The sequence below is a fragment of the Phasianus colchicus genome, chromosome 1 (assembly GCF_987193195.1).
Source record: "Phasianus colchicus chromosome 1, bPhaCol1.hap1.1, whole genome shotgun sequence".
In the NCBI taxonomy this organism is placed as follows: domain Eukaryota; kingdom Metazoa; phylum Chordata; class Aves; order Galliformes; family Phasianidae; genus Phasianus; species Phasianus colchicus.
Window position 1 is genome coordinate 115,129,789 of NC_143436.1, and position 19,694 is coordinate 115,149,482.

The 19,694-nt window shown below is 33.9% G+C and overlaps 1 protein-coding gene across 1 annotated transcript in view; it reads left to right on the top strand.

Moving 5' to 3' along the window:
- Window positions 1-19,694, top strand: part of CFAP47 (cilia and flagella associated protein 47) — a 276,161-nt gene that overhangs the window by 70,688 nt on the left and 185,779 nt on the right. Inside the window, exons 33-35 of the mRNA XM_090123944.1 lie at window positions 5,416-5,611; window positions 17,228-17,325; window positions 17,606-17,722. Of these exons, the coding sequence (XP_089980070.1) occupies window positions 5,416-5,611; window positions 17,228-17,325; window positions 17,606-17,722 (411 nt within the window). The remainder of the gene's footprint in view (window positions 1-5,415; window positions 5,612-17,227; window positions 17,326-17,605; window positions 17,723-19,694) is intronic.

The window sequence follows — 19,694 nt, forward strand, 5'->3', positions numbered from 1 at the left end:
TTTAAGCAAAGAGTTTGGACTAGATCATGGGTGTCCAAACTTTTAGCTTGCCTGGACTGCTATGAAGAGAAGAGGAATTGCCTTGGGCTACATGGAAAATACAGCGTATAGTTAACATATATGTATATAACAAAACCTTTTTTTTTTTTTCTTTTTGTTAAAAAAAATAGGGCAGCAAAAGCATACAACTTATGAGATACTTAAGCTTTTTTTTTTGGGTGCGTGAAACTAATGCATCAGTTAGTTTAATGGAAGTCTTGTTTAATAGAAAATTTTTATTGAGCTCTCAGTATGCTCATCAGAGATTTTTGATGATATTTTACTCTTCTTATACTTAATCCTTGAAAACAGTTGTTCATAAATGTGTACTTACTGCCCAAAAGTGATGACATGAGTAAGGTGTGAGTGTGAAGTGAGGGATATTTTTTCTGGTAACAGATCTAATTAAAGTCTAGTAAAGAGACATGATCAAATATTTGAGTTGAATATCTGATTGCATCTCTAAACATTCCATTTGAACGTTCACAGGTGATGTATTTATGTAGACTGAAAATGGAACTGCAAATATCCTGAAAGATTCTATAAAATATGTTTATATTAAAAGACTGACTAAACTGTACTAAAACCTGTTCTCAAATTCATTTATCAAAATGAAAAGCAAGGCTGCACATTTTTTGCTGTTTGCAAAATTGTGTTTAGCCAGTGTATCAAAATGCATTAAATCATTTGCCATAACTTTGGTACTGCACTGTGTCCTGGTTTCAGCTGAGACATTGTTAATAGCACCCCTATGTTTGATTGTTGCTGAACAACGGCTGCATTCTAGGGCCAGGCTGGGCTACTCAACAGGGAAGAGCTGCCACCATGATGGCATGGGGCAAGAGGTAGGCTCTGTGTTGGCTATGCCTGGAGTAGACAATCTTTAGAAATGCCTCAACTGTTCTTTCATTATGTGAGAAAAGTAATATTTTTTTCAGTAATACTTACTTAAACAATAAAGACTAGCAAACAATTTATGAAGCAAAAATGTCAAACTGATCTAAAATCAAGCAATGAGAAAAATAGCTGACATAAAAACAGGCAACAAATGTTATATATACATATGAAGACGAATGGTCCTAAGGTCATATGGAAGTCATATGGGAGTCCTACATGTGGAAAAATGCAATCATACAGACCAGAGCAAGTTTGCTATCTTTGGATTTTGCTAATTTATTCATAGCTCTGTGACAGACTCAAAAATATCCCCAAAGTTAATAGTACACAATTATGTTTGCTTTTTTTCTTTCCTGATGAGATTGAACTCTAAAAAATTTGTAATGAGAAATGGTCTAATTCATCTGGGGATACTGCCAAATATACTTTCAACATTTATGCATGTACCATCAAAAAGAGTCAGCTATTCAAGCAGCTCTGTCTTTTGTTTTTGGCTGATGCCTAAATAGAAGAGAAGTTACCTTCAATTTTAGTGGAATTATTAACAGTTATAACTTGAAACTTTCTAGTGCTTCTCACAGTAACAATTTTAATTTAATCATTTTTGTATCATATCGTTAATTTTGTTTACTTTTTGTGTTCACAGAAATTAGATCCAAAGAAATTTTGTTTAATCTTAATTAATAAAATAGAAAAAGAAAGAATATTTAAATGCCACATTCAAGTAATTTGTGTTTTCTTTAATATCATGAAGTGTTGCTTATTAATTCTAAATAAAATATTTTCTCCTTATATTTTCTCAACATTATCAAAAAGCAGCTAGAAAATTAACAACTGCCCAAATTGTTTATGGTTAATCTACTCCTTCAAATCTAAAATTATAGGATATGAAATCAAGCATTTTATAGTTTGATTCTCCACCTATTCTTTATAAAAGCCAACAGTCAGGCTGCTTTAGACAATACAAATGTCCTTGTAGAGTTTTTGGCTTAGGGGAAAAAGTGGATTTTAGGGTTTTGGTTTCAGTATATGTGGAAGTGCAGTTACTTATGTGGGATAGAATAGTGATTTACCCAAGATATCTGATTAGGAAAAAATTAAAGAGATAAAGACTTTGGAGGAACTTTAGTGCTGAATATGATTTGGGTTTTATTAGTTATGCTCTTTTCATGGAAGTATTTTTGCTTTGGAAGGCTTAAAATGTAAAATGAAATACAAGATAGCATGTAAAAAATGACTTGAAGTTGTGTAGAAGGTGCTTGCTTAAATCTGTGAACTCGTTTAATCTTCAAAACACTTTGGTATAATTAAGTACTGGTATTCTTGTGGCAATAGTTCAGAAGCACAGGCTTCTTTTCTGCTGCTTCAACCTTTCACTACAAATTTTTTAATTATTATTATTATTTTTTTTTAACTATTTTCTTCCATGTGTGCATTAGTCAAGTGCAGTCTGTTTTAATAAACTTTCTAGTCTTTTTAATAACTGAAAAGAAATTGTCACCATTGATTTACACTAATATAGCTGTGAGTGACTACTGAAATGTCTCTTTCTTACTCTGATATTTCCCACCACCTGTCCTGGCTGTAGTTTTCTGCCCCTTTCCTTATGCTAGAACTGGTGCACTGTGTGAAGTTGGCTCATGGAGTAGGGGGATTTCAAATAGATCTTTAATCCCTGTGAGCGTTGTTGAAGAAGAAGAATTTCCCAGAAGAATGGGAAAAAGGCCCTGGTTGCTAGGGTTCTGAAAGTGGTTCACATTTGGACGAGCCTTTTAAGCCTTTTGTAAAGATGCGTTTATTGTCATTCTAATTCCCTGTTTCATGAATGAGAAACATGCTTCAGTTTCTCATATTCCTTCATCTTTCTGTCATGTAATAGTACATTTTTTACAGCCTTATCACATTTCTCCTCTTTTTGTCTCCCCCTTATGTACAGGGAATTACTCCTATCTGCTTTACTTGATTTGCTTTAGTCTTGTGCAGTTTGGCTAAGGTGGTATTCAATTCAATGTAATAAAGAATAAACAGAACTCATAATATAACACAGCTTTACACTGGGTCTAGTCACTTGGCATTCAGTGTCCTAATTTCTCTTTCATATCATCTTATTCAATCCCCTTTTGTGACAAGGGTGGCCATGGCTGCTGCCAAACAGGATTTATTTATTTACTTACTTTGGAAATAAAACATCAGAACAGTAAAGAAAAACAGGATATGAACTGTCAAGATAGCAAGATTGTTTTATATAAAAATATTTATTGGACTAGTTTTTAAATGCTCTGAATTTAAGAGAATGTTTCATGTCTTAAAAGGAGTTTCAGTAAAATGAAACTAGAGACAAGCACTTTTGTGATTGCTATCAAGTGAAATAAAATGAAACAGAATCCTCTCCTTCTCAAACAGCATGCTGCAATTTTAAGAAAATGCTGAAATAATTTATCTATTCATGAGAGATGTTGTGTTATCCAATTTGATGTTGGAAATAAGGATAGTATTCCTTATCAACCAGAATGTCATCTCATACTGCTTTCATGTCCATGCCTAATGCACTATGGTCCACTGTCCTATTATGAAATCTATTGCTGCAGAATTTACAGAGGAATCGACATCTACTCGAGCTTGCAGAAATGGAAAATCAAGTTTATTCTGGGGGGTGGGGTGAGGGTATAACCTGTGCAGAACAAAGGGGAACTTCATAAATCATAAAGGTACACTTGTAGCTTTCTTTATGAGCATGGGCTGAGATGCTGCTGGAATTCTAAACATTTGAAACATAATGGAAAGATAGAGACCAACAATAGAAGCAGTATTTTAACCTTGGGTCAAGTCACTTTTTCAAGAAAGATAATCTGTCTTTAGATTTTTTGAACATGTATTAATTATGATGCTTTTCTTTGTTAAAAGTAGTAACACTTCCTAATCTTATATCTGAACATTTTTAGATAGTGTACTATATACTAGTGCTTTGGTCCTTCAAGAGTATCTAAAAAGGAATGTGGACATTGGCATCTTGGGTTATGAATGATTTGAACTTTCTTGGTAAAAGACAGTAAAAGAATGTTTTATGGGTAAACAATGTTTTGTATTTTCTCTTAAATGCGGTTGCCATTATTCTTTCCTGTTTTGATCCTTTTGATTGAATGTCAGTTGATACTGATGGAGGAACATTGCAATAAATTAACCTGCAAGGACACTGCAGTTTATGAAAGGCAGAAAACAGTATTTATTTACTTTCTTTTTTGTTGTTGTTCCGATTGTTATCTGAAAGTCATGATGTAAAATTTTGAGATTTCTTTCTCTCTTAAGATAGTCACATTCAACTCATTTAAGTATCATGGAGAGAAATGAGTATTTCTAAACAAGTTAAAAATAAGTTAGTTCAGGTATGTTTGCATGGTACTAGATTATGCTGAACTTAAATGCTTCAAAAGTGACTCAATTTTCGTTTATTGTAATTAAACAATGATGGATGATGTAGTTTGGTGTCATGTATGTTAATAGACAACTGTATTTTATGTATCAGTTCATCACAAAAGGTTTTCTTCACAAAAAGTTGAAAGCAATGATGACAATCCTTCATGTAATCAGGAAAAAAATAAATCCAGGTGTATGTATGGGGACTCCAAAGTTATGTGGCTGTAGCTGTGCTATATTTAATGAGAGTTCCTCTCCATCTGCAGGAAATGGATCCCTTTTCTAATAGCTAGTATGAAGAGAAACAGTTATAAAAAGGGGTGCAAGCTATTTCCATTCTGATTTGGAAACAGGTTTCTCTTTATGGAATTAGTGTAGCTGCCATTTATGGCCATGGTCCTTGATGTTCTTAGTCACTGGGCAGGGTGGTCAGACTTGTTATTTCGATTTGGAAAAAAAAAATTAGAAGTATGGTATAGAATTTTTGATTTTAACTTGTTTATTTTTCTTATATACAATATAATACATATAGTATATATTATTTCTTATATTTTTTAATATGGGTTAATGTAAGACATAATCAGTGATCTCTGAGTGTGAAAATTTTACTGCAGATATGACAGATTTTTTTCAGTAGAAACTGTCTGTATAATCTGGATTTAAAGGATCATCTATGCCATGAACTGTATCATTTCAAGACTTCTTATAGACTGCATTGGAGATCAGTTTAGCAGTTCAGTAATTAATACTTTTTTTTTCTTAGACTATACACTGTTATTCTTGGAATATGGCATGGCTCACTGACATCAATTGGTTCATCAAAACTTGTAAAAAGTTGGCAACAGAGTATTTGAAAACTTCAATTTGCTTTTTAGTTAAGGAAGTAAAAGAATTCTATATAACCTAAGCAAATCTGTTCTCTGTCATACGTGCATGCTCATGTGCTATCTCTAAAATATTTACTGAAATAGAAAACTGTCTGAGTTTGAAATACTACTGTTTAATCATTCGACTTGAAATTGTTCTTTTTACTGTTTGTGTTTAAAATGCTTTTTCTAATTCCAGGTGTTTGTTCTACCACGTGTTTCTTCACGAAATACTGCTGATATGATCAATTTGGAAAACACGCAGAATGTGCCAAGAATAAACTCAGAAATTTTATCCAGTAATATATATTCTCCATATGAACGAATCATCCTCACTTGGTTGAATAAAAATTATGAGAATAATCGAAAAACTGTGTGGAAAGATGCTCAAAAAGGTGATTTTTTTTTTTTTTAACCACTATTTTCTCACTTCTCATACTCATTTGTTGACTTTAAAAATAATTATTCATGAAGGTATCATGATAACTTGCCACAGAATTTTTGGGGGGACAAATTACTGCCTATCCAAGTGTTTTTCCATTTCTTGTGCTTCTGTGTTACATGTTCAATGACTATCACTGTTCATGAAATATCTCCTCTTATTCTTGTACAGTTTCCAACTAGGCATTAAGGGTGAAGTGTGGTCAGTCTTCCCAGTTTCTTCTTCCCATTATTGACCAGAAAAAGGAAATGCTAGCAATAATCACTTTCTCTTAGTTTTCCTGACAATGGTCATATTCAGTTGTTTGTATCTGTGTTTATAGCAGTGTGTTTGTGCACTAGTTTTGTCAGATTTTTAGAGTAATTTTTGTGTGGACTTAATTCTAATGCCACTTAGAGAGGGATGTGATGGAGACCAGATTTTTTCCTGCTTGTGGGATCAGGTCTGATTCCTCATGATGATTTGAGTAGAGTTAGACAAAATGACCTTTTCAGTTTAAGACTGACTTCAGCAGTTCTAGTATTCAAATTTGGTAAAACAGATATGCTCACTGTTCATCCCGTAGCAATTATTACTTCTATTTCCTGGTAAGACTGCTCTCTTCTGCTTCTTGACCCTAACTTCATGCTGTCTTTCAGCATTAATTTTGAATGGGTAGTTAAAGCTAAGAAGGGGAAGTCTGATTATTACCAGGGAAGAACTCTATAAGAAGGTTTCATAAGCCACGAGCCACGAGAAAAGGTTGTCCAGTGTCCTTTTTTTCTTGAGTGATTTCTAACCTATATGAATTATGGTTAATCTATTTGCATATCATTTCCCTTAGTCTGATTTGGACGTATTCTCTACCTTAACTATATTTTGAATATTCCATTCTATTTCTCATTTTATCTGTGTAGAAACAAATTCTCAAATATTCTCAGATGTGTTGAATAATCCTACAGATAAAATGGAAGATCAGTCTAGACTTCATGCATTCAATAGGAACAGATTTCTACCTGTCAACTAGTAGTTTGGGTTGAATTTTATGATTAACTTGGGCAGATTCGCTAGCTAAGTAATATACCCTACAGTAAATATATTTACAATATATTGTGCTTGTGTCTAGTGCCTGTTCTGATGAAGCCATCTTAAAGGGCCAAGTAGTCTGCTCCTTTTACTGCAAGTTGCTGTTGTGTTTTATTCTGTCACATAAAACACATCTATACAGACAACAACTTGCAGAGAGAATGGCTGATGTTATGGTTTGCCATACATGCTGCATGGATATTTTGGAATTATAGTGTATTCCAAGTTGGAAGGCACCTATAAGGATCATTGAGTCCAGCTCCAGGCAGCGCCACCCAAAAATCAGACCATATGACTGAGTTGTCCAGATGCTTCTTCAAACTCAGTTCATGACCACTTCCCTGGGAAGCCTCTTCCACAGTACCTCACCAACTCTTGGTGAAGAGCCTTTTTCTGATACGCAACTTGAACTTCCCCTGTTAGAGCTTCATGCCATTCCCTTGAGTTTCATCATAGAATTACCAAGGTTAGAAAAGACAACCTCCTTTAAGGTGATTGTAGGGAGCAATAAGGTTTCCCCCAAGCCTCCTCTTCTCCAGACTAAGCAATTCCAGCTGCTCCTAGTAAGACCTGTTCTTCAGACCCCTCTTCAGCTCTGCTGCCCTTTTCTGGACATGCTCCAGGACCTCAGTGCCTCTCTTGTGGTGAGGGGCCCAAAACTGAACACCGCACTTGAGTTGCAGCCAGTGCTTACCAGTGCTGAGTACAGATGGATGATCACTACCCTTACTCCCACTGTCAATACTATTTCTGATACAAGCCAGGATGCCATTGGCCTTCTAGGCTAGCTGGGCACACTGCTAGCTCATGTTTAGTTGAGTGTTGACCAACATTATCATAAGACCTCCTCAACTCCACTATCCTTTTTTCTTGTAGTCTCTAACATTACTTAGATGTGAGGCTTGTTCTTGTCTCTGGGAACTTACTGGGCTGAGTATGAAAATCAAAATGCATCTTATTACATGTCAAACTTTTAATTGAGTTATCTTAAGGTAAGCCTAGAGTGAATAATAACCTTAAAACACAGATCCACTTGATATTACAGGCCTAAAATCCAACATTTCATTCCAATTGTAATATCTACTAATGATGCATCTGAAAGTTAATGGACTGCTCTTTTGGTTGCCTGAACAGAATATTAAAATATGAATATGTATGCTTGTTTTTAATGATATCATACATTTGTTAACAATTAGAAAATATTTATTTATTTATTTATTTATTTTACAATTACAATTTTTTTTTACAATTTACAAAAATTAGGACCCTGAAAAAAAAAAAAACAGTTTAATTACAGTATTGAGATTCTCAGGAAATTATAGTAACTTCTATTAAATCATGCTAATGGGACAGATAACTCAGTAGGTTAAATGCTTTCATCTGTGCAGATTCGGGTGAAGGTCCAGGGCCTCGGTCATAGGTGAGATGAAATTTGTGGTTATTGCCAGGTGATGTTTATCTGCTTTACAGTTCTCTCTTTCAATTTCACTTAATACTTCTCTGCTTTCAGAGAAGCATAATATTGGAATGTGAAGATATAAATTATATTTGCTTTCTATGTTTGTGAAGTTGCATATTCTGCCTTGCTAGTTCAACATTCTGTTTTATTATTCGTGAGTTCTATATTCTATTTGCTAGAGGACTCAGAAATATCTTGGTTAATGAACATTTTATTGTGCTTCTAATTCCATCTTTTGCAAAAAATTACAATAATAATGGAGATCATAATCTTAGTCTTATTCCTCTGTATTTTAATAGTGCTTAACTGCATGATCATATACTGTTTTGTTCCACAGATGACCTACTTCAGTATGTCTTTGAATCCTGTGTTTCAGCCTTCACTTTCTTCATACCCTTTCTACTTTTACTGCCTTAGTATGAACTGGTGCCGTCTTCTGTGCTGTTCTTGCAGCTAAATAGAGCAGATCACTTGATGAAAGATGAATACAAAAAAGACCAAGTTACTCAATGTCTCCTTTATCTTGCTCTTTGCTGGTAAGACTTGTATTCAGAAGTCCCAGACCCTTGAGATGAGTGGGAAAGTCTGGAGCTGGAATAATCACTTTTATTGAAAGAGGATCAGATGAGGGAGCACTTAAATTGGACAAATACAAATCCATATGACCTGATGGGATATACCATGAAGTGCTGAGGGATCTGGCTGATGTCAAGATCAAAATAATCTTGGAAAGGTTATGACAGCCAGGGAAGTTTGGCAGAAAAAAAATGTCACTCCTTTCTGCAGGAAGAAATATCTGAGAAGCTACAGGCCAATCAGCCTCTCCTTGATTCTTGGAAAGGTTAGAACAAATAATATTGGAAACCATTTCCAAACATATGGAGGACAAGAAATTGACTGGGAGTAGTTAACATAGATTTACAAAAGAGAAATCATGCTTGACCAATCTGTTTGCCTTCCACAGTGATTTGGCTAGTTTGGTGAATGACTGGAGAGCAGTAGATGTTTGTCTTAAGTTTGTCAAAGCATTTTGCAGTCAGGAAACTGACATTAGACTTAGTGGGTTATGGTTAGTAGTGCATAGTGTAGCTGGAGGCTGGTCATTAGTTATGTAACCCAGTGGTCAATACTGTGACTAGTACAGTTTATTGTCTTTGTTAATGATTTTGGTGATGGTACAAAAGTGCATCCTTGGCAAATTTCATGCATCAGATAGGTACTGCCATTCAGCTGGACCTTGACAAACTGCAGAAATAGGACAACATGAGCTACATAAGTTGAACAGAAGAGAAATTTCATATCCCTGCATCTGGATAGAAATTAACAGCATAAAAAGGGACCAACTAGCTAAAATACAGGTTTGCAGAGAAAGTTGTGTGTCCTGAAGGGCACTGTTGGTCATGAGCCATCAATAGATTGGCCAATAAAAGAACAAGAGCATCCTGGGCTGCATTATGAAGAGCATCACCAGCTGGTCAAGGGAGATAATTCTTCTGTATTCTGCCCTGGAGAGTCATATCTGGAGTGCTGGGTTCAGTCTGGGATCAACTTTACGCGAAACAGAGGATATGCTAGAGTGAGTACAGAGAAGGGCTGAAGAATGAAGTAGGGACTGATGAATCTGACAAATGGAAAGAGACTGAGAGAGCTGAGAGTAGCAGCCTGGAGAAGTGGAGGCTCAGGAGTGATCTTATCACTGAGTAATAAATATCCCATTGGGGGAGTAAAGAACATGGAACCAGATTCTTCTCAGTGATGGGCTGTGAAAACATGAAAAGCAATGGGTACAAATTGGAATAGAGGAAATTCAATTTAGGTACAAGAAAACTTTTTTTAGCAGTGCATCTGCTCTGAAAATCCTGAGGAAGTGATTTTAATGTGAGATGACATTTTAACAGCAAGAGCAGGAAGTAAAGTTCTTTGTTTCTAAACTGATTCTCTGGAGGGCTATTTCCAGTGTAGTAATTAAAACATACACTTCTGTTCCTCCTTGCATTTTATTTTGTTTTGTTTCATGTTATTTTTTCCCCATTTCTCATTTCAGAAGGGGTGATTTTGGAATCCATTAACTTTGAATTTGTTAGGTTTTAGAGACAATTGAGAAACAGGAGGAAAGGTTAGAGAAAAAAATTTTTGGAATTCCAAAAATTGGAATGTACAACTTTGTTCAGTTAAAATCACTCCAAAACAGTTTTTTTTTTTTTTTTTTTTTTCCCCAAAGAAATAATCTTGCTTTTCAGAGACTTGATGAATTAAAGAAGTGAACATGAATTAAAAAAAAAAAAAAGAAAAAAAAAGAGGAAAGTCATATTTCCTCCTCACTTCATGCTCTGTATTATACATATCATTTTAAATCTCTGCCTAGTTTCAAATGTCAGCACTTAAGGAAAAGGTTATTACTACGTATTTCTTGTGCAAATGTTTATATGTACCAGATTGAGACAGGACCATAGGCATTATCATAGCTAGAGATTAGATCTACCTCCTGAAATTTGCAGATCCTGGGAATCAGCAAATAGGAAATTTTTATATAATATTATAAACCATTGTTACTGCAGTAATTTATTATTGTTATGTTCTGCTTCAGTTATCCTTTCTCTTCCCCTTTAAATAGGCAGCCCCCTTCTTTCAGTCTTTCTGTGTATTCAGCTAGTTTGTCTTTCTTGAAGTTTGGTTCCAATTACTGTTTTTTTTTTTTAACCAGGTATGTTTTTACTGGAATTGAAGTAAAAGGATCAGTCTATCTGCTTAATGTATGACTCTTGTGCTTTGGCATCCTATTAGAATATTTACTTTTTTTGTAATGAAGAGTTAAGATCACCTGCCTTCCCTTAGCTGATTCTTTATCCTGCTTGATACTATTTCCAGATGGGAGTAACATATTTTTATGCTGTTCTCCCAGACACAAATGAAAATATCAAGTAGTATAAAGTCTATGATAGTTAAGCCTACAGTTTTTCAATGTTTTATCCTCAACTTAAAGGTACTTTTTTTCTAAACTACTTTTTCCTTACTTCATTCTGAAAGAGAATGTGATCAAAATCTTACAGTATGCCCAGTATTCCCCATATTCACATTGTGTTCTACCTATCAAAGAAACAGACAAAAATTGATGTAAATGAATTTATGGTGACTGTTGCTTGCTCCTCTGCCAAAGAATAGATTAACTTCTGTCATTTTTGTATAGAATTGGTATGAACATTTTCTTAATCATTCTGTGATTTCATTCTTGCCAGCAGGTAATTTAGAATATGAATATTGATTATTCATGAAATGTATCTGGACATCCATATAGTTATTTTTTTGAATGAAATATTCATACTGATCACTAAAAGCTTATATTTGATGCTGAAATACTGTGAAACAAAACTACACTCATTTTAGATCACTTGCAAATGCCAGTTACAGTGTATTTTAAGTTTCTCTAAAAATAGTAAAGGTGCCTACTCTAAGTTAATCTTGCTTAATTAATTTATTTCACTAAATGATTTCACTGATGATCATGAGTGAAGGACAGTAAACAATAAACTTGAAAGGTTCAGGTTACTGTGGTTTACTAAAGAACCAGCAAGGTCAGAGTTTTTATCCTATTTGATTATTCCACACACTCAATTGCTCCCTACAGAGCAGTGTTCAGAAGATGTCAACTTTTCTCCCAGACAGGGAGGTTGCTATTGGTCCAAGAAGATCTAGAAGAAGTCATGTAACTTCATGTTGCTGCATATAGTTACTGAATTTGTGCATTAACATCCAAGGTTATCCCCTGCCACTTGTCTCTATGGATCTCTCTGATCATCAGGACCTTCCTCATTTCCAGGATCTTTTCTTCATTTAGCAACTTCTTCACTTATTTTCTCTTTTTGTGGGGAATGTTTCTCTTTGGCCTCTTCTTTCCATAGCTCTAAGTCTGCAGTTTTCCCACTCTAGATAGTTTATACGTAGAAAAAGAACGTGATTATTCTCCTAATTTGTGCCTTCTGTCTCAGACCTGTTCATTAAAGGGAAGGTTCAGAACATGCTACTTTAGTCTATTCTAGGTGTTTTCAAAATGTGTAGTATAGCAGCTAGCAAATAACAGGAATCTGCCTCAGAGTTCAGAAGTTCAATTTTGGACAATTTAGTTTTTCTTCTCCACCAACCACACATTTATCTGCTGTTACTGTTTTTGTACTAAGCTGTTTTTGGCCTACAATGCACTTTTTTTTTTTTTTTTACTATGACACTGAGAATCTGTATCTTACATATGCACTAGTTTATGCTCTTTTTCCCTCACTTACAAAAAGGTACTTTCCTGAGTAAGACTTCTGATTTTGTTTATTCCTACTAAAATTGAGTAATTATTTTAGCAACATAATTATGTTAGAGGATTAGCTAGCAGGTATTCTGCTAGATCAGTTGTAATTAGGAAAAATAATTTACGTTATCTTTTCTAATTTATTCACTAGTATTTGAGCTAAGTTCAGTGATATTTAAAGGGTTAAACAACAAAAACACATAAATATCTAGACAAAATTAGGAAAATATTTCTTTCTTTCTTCTTTTTTTTTAATGCTCTGATTTTCTTACATTATAATGCTATAGTTTAAGAAATGTTTTTCAAAGAATATGCTTCCATATGGCCAAGCCATTTTTGTGAGGCATAGTGAACTGGATTGATGTGATCCAGGTTAAAAAGTAAATAAATATTTTGGCAGCCAGCTTTGTTCCCACGTGCACTTTGCTGCCGCACAGAGAATTGTACCAACATGAACAAAATGATTAGTAAAGACAGAAAAATCTATATAGGTGCTAGTGACAATTGATATTACTGCATTGCTTATTTTTGAAAGAACTGCAAGAAATTTATCAAGGAATTGAGATGAAGTTATTTTTTCCTACATTAGAAATCAGAAAAATTGAGTTTAAGAAATTAGTTTAAATTAATAATGACCCAATTTAGATGTGAAGGTGCACATTAGCTGTGCTCTATTTCTACTGTAGATTACAGAGAGAGATTATACATTTTGTTAGCTTTCATAATTGGTGTCTTTCCCTTCAGATTTACCAAAGACACTTAAGTTCCGAGTTTTCAGTTTGACAAAATGGAGTTTCAGTTAAACCGTAGGAAAAAATTAAATCTGATGCAGTGAAATCTTTCTTTTTCCTTTATACATTTATAATTGATTACTTTCATTTAGATCTGAAAACTTACTGTAAAATGAAGTTTTCATTCTAAACCACTTTTAAGGAACCTTTTTTTTTTTTTTTTTACTAGAAGTAAATTTCATGGATATTTAGAATAGAAATTATATTCAATTTTCTTTCTCTTCTTATTAATGAAATAACTACAATAAAGGAAACTCTATTTAAGTCTAAACTGAATTTGGTTAAACTTCCTTCAGAAAGACAGAGGCTTTAGTCATCATTTTAAATAACTTTTTCTTTTGTGGAATGTTCTAGAAGAAATATGATGTTTTCAGGAGAACAAAAGAGAGTAATCATCTTAATTTTTAAGAAAGCTCTCTTATTTAAACAATTAGAGATGAAGTTTTAGCAATGAAAGTAAACAAAATAACCCCTTAGGGCTCTCTGGAAGGAAAGAGACTGCTTAAGAACAGTGAAATTATAATTAATACATGATCTAACATATTTTATATAATTATTAATTCATAATAATATTTCCATCTATCTTCTGATATGGTAATTTTTTGTGGAGAATGAAGAGAGGGCAAAAGGTTGGCCAAAATTAAATCTGTTTTTATCCAGGATCTTACATTTGTGAAAGAAATCTTGCTGAAAGTAAATGGAAAGGGATGTTGGAAGGGGCCTGAATACTATCATGAGGAAGAGTGTTGCAGGTAGAGCTGTGCAGCCATTGGCTTTCAAACTCACTAATAACCTCCTGATCTTTTCTTTCTTTGAAATATTTGAAGTCACTTTGGAGAATGATTAGGAAAACATAACACTATAGAAAGCACAAACTGAAGTATTCATTGTCACAGAGTTAATTTAACTGAGATGAGTTTACATACACATATTGGTAAGCCCGTGCAGCCTGTTCTATACTTTCTCAGCAAAGCTATGTGTGTATGCAAAGGATCTGCAAATAGCTGATGTAAAATATTAGATGTTTAAATTTTTCCAAGTGCTGAGGCATCTGTATTCTCTAAATGAATAAAAGAACGAAGAAATACAACATTTGCTTAGAATTGTGCTAGGAGTTTGTCATAGGTTGAATTAGCTTTTTATATGTGTAAATTGCTAATAATGATCTAATTACTTTCCTATTGAATGTTTTGGTACATTCTTTTTTTCACTGCTGTAGTGTTTATTTTAGCAGTCAAAAATTATAACTAGCACCCTGTGTGGAAGTATTTTGCAGGAATAACATCACAGCTGTAGTGCTTTGGAAGTTAGACCAAATGTCTTTATTCCCACATTAGTTAATATGAGCATGAAGCAAAATAAACAACTTTTCCAGCTGACTGCTATTACAAGCAGTGGGTCATAAGTTTGTTTTAGATGTATAGTGTTTTTCTTGATAGCACAATTTCCTCTTTTTTCCATAAATGGCAGTGTTACATTCTGAAGTCAGAGTCTCAGCAGGACCATTATGAGCCAGCACCCCCTACTGCAAAGCATATGGACATCAAAATTTTACTTCTGGATATTCTTGAACTATCTTTGAAAATTCTCTAAGAACTTCAGTCTTTCATGACATACAGATTCAAAGTCTGATAAAATTCTATTGTGTGCTATTTAGAATTGTAGAATGGCTTGGGTGGAAGGGACTGATGTTCATCAATCTCCAACCCCCTAGCTTATTTTATGAAAGCAAATACTTAAAAAAAAAATAAAAATAGACTTTCCTGGAATTATTTTTTTGAGGTTGTTATTTGATATCTTTGCATTAATATAGGATTCTATCTGAACACAGTAATAATCTAATCACCATTAAATCTAATGATTTCTACTATGGTTATTTTGTTTCTTCTGTTTGACTCTTGGCTGTCTTTAGTTTTGAGCATGATACATACAGCACTTGTAGAACAATCTTATAAACTTACAACTAACCTATCTGGTATAAATAAAGAGTTCCATGGCCACCTGTAGGTAACAATAGCTACTTATTTGCAAGTTTGATTTACCCAAACTTCTTGGGATTAAATGCGCTGATAGTGACATATTGTGATATGATAGTACCAGCATCATCTCTAGCTTCTTCCCTGCCACTAGAGGCAGTTTTGCATCTGCACTTGATATAAAACAAAACTAGGTACAGGCAATTGAGGAGATATAAACTGAAAGTGTTAGTAGAAGAAACCCATTCTGAAGATTCACAGTGTATTCAGTGCTATGTAGAATGGTTACCACTCTGACTTATTTTAAGATCTGGATTTTTTTTTCTGTTGGAATGCTAATGGATTTGTGGCCTGACTTTTGAACAATAACAAACTTGGTTACATCAGCATTGCTAACATTTGGAGATATTTAGGAGTGAATAAAGTTTGCTAAGTTATGAAATTCAGTAACTTTCAAGGTACAGCAGCCTACTTGCTTTCCTAGTCAGTGTGGTTTTGGTGGTTGCTGTTCATAAAGAATAAAGCGTATTCTCAAAATACTGCCTCAAGTTTAAAACCCTTAACAACACTAAGTGAAGCTAATATCTACAGGATAGGATCTCGTAGTCTGTGAGAGCAAAAGATTAAGCATTCTTGAACTCTAAATTGGATCACTGTGTTCTGAATAGATAAAGATTCTGTACTTTCATTCTTTCTTGGACTTTCATTTAATTTACAGGATTTTTTCTGTAGAGTTTTTTAAAACATTTGTACCTCTGCTTTCATAGTCAATGTCTTGTAGAACGTAGCTTTTAATAAGGACAGACTTGAAATAAAGTTCTGAAATGTGTGACATGATAAAACATTTTATGCTTCTGTTGTTTTAAATTATTTCTGTGTCACTTACTATCGTCTCCAAATTCTTTTTCTAATGAAGATAGTGGACTGTTCTTAACATCTTCATATTACTATCATAGTATCTCAGTCTTACGAACTTTTTTTAAAGGTAGCTTTTTTGAAAAAAGGCAATATTTCTATGTATTACAACACTAGGATCTATGTGTAATACATAACATGTCAGTTCATCCTGGATTCCATAACATATTGGTAGTTATTTTTCAATCTTGGAAGTTTCAAGGTTGGTAAATTGTAATTGGTACCTTGTCTGAATGTATAGTGAAATAAAAGCTATCTAAATTATCTTGTGTGAAAGTATGATCCCAGACTATTTGTAATCATCTCAAGTTTCAATCTTTTCTTTTTGAAGAGTTTTTTGAAATGAGAATTTCAAATGACTATTCTTCCTATGGTTTGTTATTGTTAAACAAAAGTGCACTGTTTAAATGCTGAAATAAATGTAAGATATAGAATGCTTCAAATAAAGTACTTATACATAACTCATTTACTTTATTTACTTGCATCAATTTCATGTTAAGTATATTAGAAATAATTAAAAAAAAATTGTAACCTTGTGAAGCATAAGCCCTAAAAACCCAAACATAGAAGTAATGGCCTATGCTGAAGGCCCAGCTAGTAGCTTTGACTGACTTTGAGTTCTTTAAGTGACAAACAACCTAATATGAACTTGAAGAAAATTAATATTCTTTTCCTTCTTTCTTAAATGTTGCAACTGAAAATGATTCCTGTATACTTTTGTTAGTTTCAGTAGCTGTGTATGAACTTTATATTGAACCTTATATCTATAAAAATAGAAATAATTTACATGCTTAGGTACCTACATTTACAGCTAAGTTAAGTTAATGTTATCTACTTTCCCTCCAGTTGTGATGAATACCCTAAAATCAGAAGCAGAGTATATGAGTAACATTTAATGGCTCTGGAGATTTATGCCTGGAAACTTCTACATCTGAATGTGGCATGTTTTTCTGTTATTTCCTCTATTCAGTTGTTTCAGAAAGTCATCTTATTTAACCAGAATAAAATTAGTCATCTCAGAAGAGAGATCAGAAGAGATCTAATTCAACCTACTCTGTTTTTAAACTAGGTAAAGTACCACTAATGAGATGGATAGTAAATTTTGACCGGGATCTTCTAGATGGTCTGGTATTGGCAGCACAGATGGCAGCTTACTGTCCATTCTTGGTAAGAACTCTTCTTAATATCTTGCAAGTTTTATCCAGAGCCCAGTATTAATGTAAGTTTCTTTGGAACTGTTGGCTTCTATAGTTTTTAAAGGAAAAAAATACCATTTAGTGAGTATAGAGTCATTATTTCAGTATTTCTTTTTCTCTTTTCTAGGTATACTCTCCATTGATAATTTTAGTTTAAAATTTAGATCTTATGGATTTCTGAAAGACTGAAAATGCAAACACTTTAATTCTGCTTTGTAGAATATGAAAAATTTGAATTCTGTCTTCCCTAGATTGCTTCTCACTTTGTAAGGATGTATACTTACCCAAGGACTCCTGCACATTTTCTGCACAACTGTTTGATACTTGTGAATGCTATTCATGCAATCAGCCTGACTATAGACGTAAAGGTAAATGTTTTTGTATGATCAGTACTTATATACTTTTTAATTATTTTTTACATTTATGATAACAATGTATATCAAATTGAGATGAGATTTTACTGAATCAGTTTTATTTCATGTTCTACTGCATGATGGAAACCAAAATATTTCTTCATATAAATATATTTAATTACAAGTAATTTCCTTAATTTCTTGATTTGTAAAACTGTATATATATATATAACTAGCTGGATTAAAAAAAGAGTAAGTCAGTTTGGATATTGTAAATCACAAAATGACAGAATGAGTAGCCTTTATTGTTAATATTCTAAGGCAACATAGAAAAAATATATTGAAGAACTAACATAATGCAGTAGAACATTAAAAAAGTGATAAATTCTATAAATGTTTGGTGGCACTTAGGTCTCTCTTTCTAAATCATAATGACTCATAAGAATTCTTTCACAAGGTTTATACACAAATAAGTCAGTAACTTTGGGCTGCTACTTTGAGTAACACTAATCCATCAGACTCTGGAGTCCTTTATTAGAATCTCTTGTATATGTTTGGTAGCACCTCACAGATCTCTTTTCTCCCATTGGCCTACAGCCAATATTATGTATTTAACATATCTGAAGGGCGTCAGATACCATTTTTGTTGTCCCTAAAACTGGTTTTGTCCAGCTCCAAATCTATTTCTTTAAGCGGCTGACTGCAAGCTCTTTATAGGCATGGCTGCTGCCAGTACCGTGCAAATGTAAAAGTAAAATCAATTAGCCAGAGAGGTCTATTAAAGACATTGACGTCACAGGTAAACCAAGTGAAAAAAGACTGATCTTGTAAGCTAGTCAAGGAAACTTAGAGGAGGCTTGTCAAACCCTTGTACTAAGGCTTTGTAAATTCAGTACAAAACTTATGGCCTGTAACTAACCATTGCAAGGTTGTATTAAAAGACTACACTCTTACAAGGACTCACGTTGTTATCTTCTATATTCTGGTTGTATGTATTAGTTACTGGAGTATTGGCTATTTAAAATGTCTGATTCATCATCACATTTTCTCTTTTGCTCCCTTATTGATTAAAAATACTATCCTTACCAAAATTAGTAAAAACTAAAAAGGTCTCATCTTTCCCTTGATTTGATGAGTGGAGCAGCTTCCATCATGAGTAAACTGAATGTCAGGGACTGTGCTGGGCTGGAGTGAGTGTGGAACATATTGAGCTTGTTAGAATTCCAGAAGACATAATGGAATGAATGTAGCATTTGTCTGCACATAAGGAAACTTTCCAAAGGAATAAATAGCATTAGAAGTCAGGGATAGAGTTGCTGTGTGAACAGTTATGAAGGAAGCTGAATTACAACTTTTTTTTCCTTCCATTTGATTAGCAGGGCAAAACTAACCCTATTATTTTCCAGTTGTACTGGTATTTTTCTATTCCCACCTCCTGATACATATACGCTGTTATAAATGGCCATATAAATGTCTCTGCTAAACCAAGAAAATTGGCTGTTTCACAGACTTATGACTGGCAGGAACCGTAAGAAGATAATCTATATGCCATCTTCAAAATAAAGGCATACTTGGTTCATCTTTTAATAATAAAAACAGGCAGAAGCTGATAACTCATAAGAAAAAGATAGAAGATATCCAGGACATGCACCTTAATGCACTTAAAGAGTGTATTTTCAGATACAATGTAATAATATAATAAATTCGCCACATTTTTCAGGTATTCGTGTTCTTATAGATGGGAAAGCTCCAGCTCTCACAGCTTTGCTCTGCCCCACCATGGGCCTACCCGTAGTACTACCGCCCAGCCAGGCCTTGGCCTAGTCCCAACCCCAGGGAAATATACAGTGCTAGGACTGGGACTGCTCTTGCCTGGCCTGCTTCTGGTGGGGTGGTGGGAAGGAATAGGCTGTCCCCTTCTCTGGAGCTGTTATATTCCCTTTGGTTCCCTGTTGTGAAGAGAACAGCTGCCTCTTGCTGTGCCTTG